The sequence below is a fragment of the Oryx dammah genome, unplaced genomic scaffold (genome assembly GCF_014754425.2).
Source record: "Oryx dammah isolate SB20612 unplaced genomic scaffold, SCBI_Odam_1.1 HiC_scaffold_26, whole genome shotgun sequence".
Lineage (NCBI taxonomy): Eukaryota > Metazoa > Chordata > Mammalia > Artiodactyla > Bovidae > Oryx > Oryx dammah.
In genome coordinates, this window is record NW_024070210.1 from 37,948,420 (window position 1) to 37,957,177 (window position 8,758).

An 8,758-nucleotide genomic window follows, 5' to 3' on the forward strand; every position below is an offset into this window, starting at 1 on the left:
GATAGCATATTAAAAAGCAGAGACATTACTTTGCCAACAAAGGTCCGTCTAGTCAAAGCTATGGTTTTTCTAGGAGTCATGTATGGATATGAGAGTTGGGCTATAAAGAAAGCTGAGTGCCGAAGAATTGATGCTTTTGAACTGTGGTGTTGGAGAAGACTCTTGAGAGTCCCTTGGACAGCAAGGAGATCCAACCAGTCCATCCTAAAGGAGATCAGTCCTGGGTGTTCATTGGAAGGACTGATGTTGAAGCTGAAACTCCAATACTTTGGCCACTTCATGTGAATAACTGACTCATTTGAAAAAACCCTGATGCTGGGAAAGATTGAGGGCAGAAGGAGAAGGGGGCAACAGAGGATGAGATGGTTGGATGGCATCACCAACTCGATGGACATGGGTTTGGGTAGACTCTGGGAGTTGGTAACGGACAGGGAGGCCTGGTGTGCTGCGATTCATGGGGTCGCAAAGAATTGGACACAACTGAGCGACTGAACTGAACTGAACTGATGAACTTATGAATGCCTGTATTTTCCCCCACTGGTTTTGTCAACTAAAAAATATAGTCACAACCTAAAAGTAGAGAGTTAGTTTATTTGGTGGGAATGTTTAGGACTCTGAGTCAGGCAGACAGCATCTCAGTAGTTCTGAGAAAATTGCTCCAAGGAGGCAGGAGGGGAAGTCAGGCTATATACAAGTTTGCAACAAAGGGAGCATGCAGCCTGAAGATCAAAGATCAGGTAGCAAGTTAAGGAATTCAGCATTCTGTGTATGGGAAGATGCAAGCCTCTGGGCTCACTGAATTCATTCCTTTCTTTTGCACCTCAGCTAACTGGTCCAGTCCTGTTTCCTTGCTCACCTTGCTTCTTCATTCCCTGAGCTCCTCAGCAGTCACTGTCGGGGGTGGTCGCATCCTCTGGATTGCCATTTTGGGAGCCCTCATTCCTATTTGGAGGCCAGAAATTGCTGATGGCTGTGACATGTCTTGTTTATTGCTATGTCAGGAGATACTTTCATTTCAGTTTATAATTCATTCTGTCCTTAAGTATTTTGGTGCTCAAGTTGTCCCAGATTGGGTCAGCAGGAACCCTTTCAGAATGGCCCTTAATGTCCTTGTGACATGTCCCCATTACATTTTTGAGCACTTCCTTGCTTTCTGATGTCCCAGGATGTCCCAGGCTTGTCTCCTTGCCCCAGCTCAGAGTCATCATTTTGAGTAGCTCTTATATAGTTATGCATCTAGGGCCTACTGGGTTGTTTAGGGCTAATTATCCTCTTATGAAAGGATCTCCGTCTACTCTGTTATTTGATTTTGTGTGCATCCTCTTTGTAGTTTTCTTGTTTTCTTCCTTCCTAGCTGTCAGGCAGTTGTGACTGGGAGATCCTTCTAGCTCCAGCATTTTAAAACTGCTACTTCTAATCTTTTTATTGGCTGGAAAATGAGATAGCCAAACTCACTAAATTCTATGTAAAGTAAAAGCAGATGGGTGGTGTGTGAGGGCCCACAGCATATTTTTATGAGCAAAGTGTATGAGCTTGAGTGCATGAACTTAATTTTGTTATTAGGTCCTTTTCACTCTGGTTCTCTGCTGTGCCGTGGCTAGTTGAGGCTTGCAGATAGGGACTTGGATAAATAAATGGTTATTGTTCTTCTGAAGGGTTTATAAAGAAAGAAGATTATTTGTGTCCCTTTTGAAGTATAGGCTTTTAGATTAGATTTTCTCTTCAGACCTAATTCTACTCTTTAAAATATGAATTTCAAAAAAATCTACCAAAAGGCTTTAGAGCAGTGACTGCACAGCTCTGGCTGCACATTTCAGTCACCCAGAGGACTTTCAAAACATGCTGATGCCTGAGTCTAACTCCCAGAGATTTTGATTAATTGGTCTGGGGTCTGGATTGAGGATTGGGAGTTTCCAAAGTTCCCCTAATGATTCTCATGTGTAACCAGGACTGAGCACCACTACCTTAAAGAATTAAATGTACCCAAAGCCTCTAGTCTCTGATCCTTCATAGAGAGCTTGTGAACTGGCCCAAGTCTCCAGTTTTTAGAGATATGAACTTGTTTTATATCGTGGCATCCTAGAACTAGAAGAGATTTTGGAGATTATCCAGTACAGTGCATTTCCTTATAGGAAAGGAAAGGTGAAGTGACTAAGTAATAGCATTTCATTTTTCATTATAAATGAACCTATTCCTTCAAGCCAGAGTTTCTGATACTGTCATCTACAGGTTTCATGTTTCAGAATCATTGGGGTGGAAGTTGTTAAAGTACACATTCCCATTCTTCTCGCAGACCTAATGGATTGGGATCTTGGGGTGGTAGGGCCCAGGAACCTGAATTTTCTACAGATCTTCTTTATAAACATAAAAGTTTGAACACCACTACTCTGAATAGCTTATTTATGTTAATGAAGGAGAACCATGTTGTTCACTAGATTCAGTTTATGGAAATAACTGATAAAAAACAAGCTATATCTGAATGCCAATATTAATTTCCAACAAATCTATAAAAATGATCCCAGTAGTTGTTTTGCTCAAGTAAAATGTCATCCCTTTATGATGATTATGTGGAAATATTTAACCTCTCTTCTAGAAAAGATGTATGAAATTCATGTGTATTTGTGAAATTCAAGCACATGTTAATTCTAATAGATAGAGATGATGCTAGTAAGATTTGGCCATTAGTTCTTGTTAACTTCAGAAATACAGACATGGCCTTAATAATTTGGTGGATGTTGGTGGTTGACTATTCCATCTGCTGTCCTGCAGACACGTGCTCAGTTTGTGTGAAATTAACAGACACAGCCTCAGGGACCCAGGCCACTAGAGAGCCAACTAGAATACTTCGCAAAGCACTGCACATTTGCTCCACGTCTTCCACCTTAAGATTGACTAAGCTCATAACTGAGAGTGGGAATAAATATAAGTCACATCCCTAACTCCCTCTGCCATCATGACTGCCAGGCCCTGGTGAAGATGCAGAACTTGTTATGAAAATCAGGGGCTATTGACTATCACAAGGTTAGGATTGTCCTAAGATGTTAAAGTTTTCACTGTAATGAAATGTTTTGTGAACACTTAATCAATTTGAAATCGCTAGATGGAGTTGGTAAAAGAAATAGAATAAACTACAAAATATTGTGTAAACAACCAAACAAGCATATCACATAAACAAAAGAGTTACATGAGCCATCAAAACTGATTAGGTTGGGTCAGCGCCTAATTGCCAAGGGTAGCCTTCCTTGATAAAGGTTTTTTGGGAAAAAAAATCCATCATGCCTCCTACACAGTTCAGTAAACCCAATACTGAATTAGACCCCTCCTTCTTCATGAAAGTGAAGTCGCTCAGTCATGTCTGACTCTTTGAGATCCGTGGGCTGTAGCCCACCAAGCTCCTCCGTCCATGGGATTCTCCAGGCAAGAATACTGGAGTGGGTTGCCATTTCCTTCTCCAGGGGATCTTCCCGACCCAGGGATTGAACCCAGGTCTCCCACATTGCAGGCAAACGCTTTAACCTCTGCATCACCAGGGAAGCTCTTAAATATAAGAATATAGTCTCTCAGAAAACCTCCTATAGAGACACAGAACTTCAGATCCAAGTACTAACATACTCCTTCTTCATAGTGCTAGCCAATATTCTTGCTGCCTTTATTTCACCTTAAACTGGTGTTTTGATGGTTTCCTTTTCGTGTTTTGAGAGTTGACTCATATTTGAGAATGGTGCTCACTTATCAGCTCCTAATGTGGGTTTTTACAAGTTTTAGGCACTCTGAGAACCTCTTTGCAGAGTAAACCTGGTGCAACCAGACTTTACAAGTCATCAGCCGAGGGTCAGGAAGATGGCAACTGAGATACACCACCCGCTTTATTTCAGTAATAAGTAGAAGCATCAATGAGTTCTTTCAAAATGTTAGTGAAGTTCACTCCAGCTTTTCAGATTCCCCCATGCCAGCTGCCAAAGGAATCCCGTGCACTCTGTATGGGGAGACCACGTCAGTTATTTTATCACTGCCTTGCATGGGAGCATGGATGATCTTGGCACGTGTGTGGATCAGTACGAGCACTAACTGTACAGTGCTCCGTGCAGCCATAGTCCATGTGTGTGTCAGGGAGTCGGGGCCAGAGCTTGTGGGGCTGTGGAAATAATGGAACAAACACACATTTGGGTGCTCTCCTTTTTTGCAGTATGAAATGCTTCACGTTACACCACCCATGGGCCCACCAGATGTCCTCAAGACGAGTCCTGTGGCTGATGCTGCCGGCTGGGTGGACGTAGACAAAGACACTCTGCAGCACAAGCGGTACCCAAATGTGTTTGGGATCGGGGACTGTACCAACCTGCCGACATCAAAGACCGCTGCCGCCGTAGGTAAGGCCTTGAGCTATGTTCCCTTCTTGCTCAAAGCAGGGGTGCCTTCTGCTAAGGGACCGCCATAACAAAAACAAAAGTTGGACACCAGCGGCATTTCATTATATGTTAATTATATTAATGAAGGAACTTTTGTGCCTGAAAACGCCTTTGGCCTCCCCAAAACAGAAGTGTTGTCAATGAACCTAGTGTTGTGTAATGAACCTAGTTGTCAGTGAACCTAGTCTTGTGTAAAGAAGAAAGTATCTGTTGAATGCTTTGCACCAGAGTAGCATGACCTCATCTGCCTTTTCTGGGTCAGAGGGGTGGTTTTCAGGGGAGGGGGACATTGGAGAGAGAGGTTACCACTTTTCCAACTCTCTAGAATTCTGTTAACTTCTCATGCTACTGTGCTCACATCCCTGGTCTTCTTTGGAATATCCCTGATGCTGAGCAGGTTGGCTGTTTTTCTTCTGCCTGAAACACCATAAAACTAGGGAAGCATTTGTTTCCCCAGAAAACACATGCAAGTCAATGAAAGCTTGCAGAGCAGAAAATTGCTGTGTTAAGACAGATACAGTGGAGAGTGCCCTGATTGGTACACGATTAAGGCCTTAGCCTGGGCAACTAAATTCTTCACGTCGATGTTCCGCTCTAGCAGTGATGGAGAGAATTGCCTTTTGGATTCTGTTTTCTGTAGACAGGAACTGTCTTTTTTAGATGCTATAAAACACGAACCTCCCTGCTGGTGGGTATGGGAGCGTTTCGTGTGAATTACATACCCGCAGAACATGTGTTACTTTTGTTGACTACGTCAACCTAAGAAAGGCTTTCTAGGAAATCCACCGAATGTCCTTCTTATTATTTATAGTCATTTCCCCCAAACTTTTCATTTCAAAAATCTCAAACCTATGAAAACTTTGAAAGTATAATGAATACCTATATGCCCTTCAGGTATTAACCAGTTACTCATATTTTGTGACCAATATGATATAATAATTAACCAGTAAATGAATATTTTGTCTGATCACTCTATGTACCTTTTTTAAAGTCAGCCGAAAGTAAATTTTGACATCATGATACTTCACCCTCAAATACTTCAACTTCTGTCTCCTAAGAAAAATAACTTTCTCCTTTATACCCACAGGATCATTTTCATGTCTAAGAGATTGAACATCACATTATAAAATCATCAATACAACCCATTGTAAATTTCTTCAGTTTTTCTAAAAGTGTCCTTTTTAGCTTTGCCTATCCACTCTTCCCCCCACCATCCCCAGTTCCCCTGAAATCTGTGAGCCAGTCAAGGGCCACACTCCACACTGATTGTCATGTCTCTTTGGTTTTCTTTAATCTAGAACAAGCCTCTGACATTTGCTTTTTCACTTTCACGACACTGACATTTTTGAGGAGTGCTGGTTGGGTATTATGTGGAAAATGCTGCAATTCAGGATTGTCTGGTAGTTCCCTGTGATCAGATTTGGGTTGTATGCTTGTGCCTCCCACTGTGCCACCTCAGGAATCCAGCCTGTTAGTTTGTCTGGTCCTTGGCGAAGCTACAGTCCATCACTGGGTTGAGTTGTGTTCTAGTCACAATCTAGACAGATGGGATATGGAGCCTTGTTAACTTCTTCACGTTAAAATTATTTGCAAGTTAGTTTTCCTGGAAAATCTAGACACTTCTGATTTTCTGACTTTTCCATGTCTTATATAGCTGCCCAGTCAGGAATACTTGACAGAACAATTTCTCTGATTATGAAGAATCAAACACCAGTGAAGAAGGTTTGTATGCCTTGTAAGAATCACTGTCTCAACTTACCATCTTCCATTCTGCATGAACACTTTCCCCACAGTTTTGCTGCTTTCTTTAATTAGTTTCTCTATTATGGGCACTTCAATTTTCGCCTTTAGTATATCCTTGCTATATAATTTCTATATTTTCATTGTATAAAAAGTAGAATATACAAAAAAGGAAACCATTACCACTGCTCAGAGTAAATAATAAGTTCTAAGATGTCTAGGTGGTAGTTGTTTGGTCGCTAAGTTGTGTCCGATTCTTTGCGACCCCATGGACTGTAGCCAGCCAGGCTCCTCCGTCCATGGGATTTCCCAGGCAAGAATACCGGAGTGGGTTGCCATTTCTATCTCCAGGGGATCTTCCCGACCCAGGGATTGAACCTGTATCTCCTGCATCGTCAGGCAGATTCTTTACCATCTGAGTCGCCTGGGAAGCCAGGGTGTCTAGAAAGCACATGAAAAAAAGCCACTTTCCAACTCTGTCTCAATCGCAGTATGATGGCTACACGTCGTGTCCACTGGTGACTAGCTACAACCGTGTGATTCTCGCGGAGTTTAACTACAACGCTGAGCCCCTGGAAACCTTCCCTTTTGACCAGAGCAAAGAGAGACTTTCCATGTACCTCATGAAGGCTGACATGATGCCGTTCCTGTACTGGAATTTGATGCTGAGGTAAGTATATCACCTGGGGGAGAGGCATACCTCTTAGCAGATTGCGACAGCCTGTACAGGGGATTTGTTTCAAGGAGGCCTTCCAGCTTCAGGAGATATGACCCTGAGCAGGCGAAGGGGATGCACCTTGCTAAGTCATGTCTCATGGATTGGTAATGGCAGTCTGAGAAGGGTTCTGAAGCCTCAGCCAGACGTGGTGGGCAAGAGGCTGCCCTGGGTGAGAGAAGGAGCCTAGCACAGCTACCACCCACCCATGGGGACACAGCCTCTTCTTTTTATAACCGGCAGTGTCCAATTCTCCTGTCTTTCATGTTCTGGCACTCTCTTGCTGCTGGATAAATCATCATCATCATCATAATCATAGTGAATCACTTTGACCTGTCAAGTACTTTATCATAAGAAAAAGAAAACATACTAATTAAGAGCTAAGCTTTGGAGACCTGTGTTTGAGTCACATCTGCCACCTACCAGCTATGCATCCTGGGGCAAGTTGCTTAAACTCTCTGTGTTTAAGTGTCTTATCTATAAAATGAAAGGAACATTGTCTTCCTCACAGGATGGGATGAATAAGACAATACATAAAGAGACAGGTGCATTGTACGCATTCAATAAGTAAACAGTGACAAACTTAATAATTCCTCTTCCTTGTTGCAAAAAAAAAAAAAAATCTCATTTGACTCTCCCAAACCCTTTGAGAAAGTAAGTCAAAATGTAGACACCAGTGTTTTTCAGCTAGGGATGCTTCTGCTCCCCAGGAGACATGTGACAATATCTGGAGATATATTTTGTTGTCACAGCTGGAGGGGATGCTACAGGCATCTAGTGAGCAGAAGCCAAGGATGCTGCTGAATAGGACTGCCCCCTACCATTGAGAAGTATATGGTCCAAAATGGCAATAGGTTTGGAAACCCAGACCTGTACCTAATTTACGAGCTGCTCAAGGCAGAGAGGACTGCAGTTTCCGCATAGTAGAGGCTTCGTACAGGTTTGCTGAATTGAGTCAGTATGTCCAGGCTCACATAGCAAGTCAGTGTTAAGGTCAGTTGCGCCCTCCTAGACCTAGGTTCTTTCTACCTTGCTATCAGTCTTGCTTTATAGCCTGAGAAACAGTGTCTGTGAGCAGCCTGGCTTCCCTTTAAATATCTTGCTGCCTGAAGCCACCCCCTTTTTTCCGATGCAAAGAACTGTTCTGTGTCATTTCTTACAGGGGCTACTGGGGAGGACCAGCGTTTCTGCGGAAATTGTTCCATCTGGGTAAGAGCTAAGGATGGCCCAGCCCTTGCTCTCCCTGGATGGCTTCTGGACCAGAATCACAGCCATGGATTGACCAAGAGCAGCACGAAGAACTCAAAACCCAACCCCATAAAGAATTTACTGCTGCATGACAGTGACTAAATGCCTCCCTTCTCAGTCCCTCCGGGCAGCTCCCATGCAGGCTGCTCAGGACAATCTTAATTATTTGGAAACATTCAAATGAAAAAATAGACTTCTATTTTTTAAATAAAAGCTCCCACTGACTGAGATTCTATGAGAAAATTTGATCTTGATTGGTGGTATGAAAAGTTCTAGCTGTAGGGAGGAAAAGATTGTGGTGGTGGGATAGTTTACTTGTTACCTACTTTGACTATTCAACTGAGAGCAGGCATAATTTCACCAGAGCCTGTCTGGATTTATAAAAACAAGAGTTATTTCCAGGGAAAGTATTATTTGAAGCAGTACCTATGAAGGCTGTGAAGACATGTGGCCTAGGGCTGGTGCTGTGGGGCACGGGGGACTGGCTGCTGCCCCTCTGCTCCTCGACTGTGTTCGTGCCGAGGCCATGTTCTCCCAACCCGCGACTCACACAGGGGGTGCTCATGCTGGCCTGTTCCTACAGGACGCGTAAGTCCTCTACTGGCAACTTTGGCTCCAGAATTGCCCATCAGTCTGGCCAAAGCAT

General features: G+C 43.1%; 1 protein-coding gene across 2 annotated transcripts in view; it reads left to right on the top strand.

Annotated features, from left to right (window-relative positions):
- Nucleotides 1-8,342, top strand: part of SQOR (sulfide quinone oxidoreductase) — a 54,483-nt gene extending 46,141 nt beyond the window's left edge. For both annotated transcript variants that reach the window (XM_040226445.1, XM_040226446.1), the window contains exons 7-10: nucleotides 4,187-4,370; nucleotides 6,064-6,131; nucleotides 6,641-6,819; nucleotides 8,027-8,342. In XM_040226445.1, the coding sequence (XP_040082379.1) occupies nucleotides 4,187-4,370; nucleotides 6,064-6,131; nucleotides 6,641-6,819; nucleotides 8,027-8,084 (489 nt within the window). In that variant the 3' untranslated portion in view covers nucleotides 8,085-8,342. The remainder of the gene's footprint in view (nucleotides 1-4,186; nucleotides 4,371-6,063; nucleotides 6,132-6,640; nucleotides 6,820-8,026) is intronic.
- The last annotated feature ends 416 nt before the right edge of the window (nucleotides 8,343-8,758 follow it).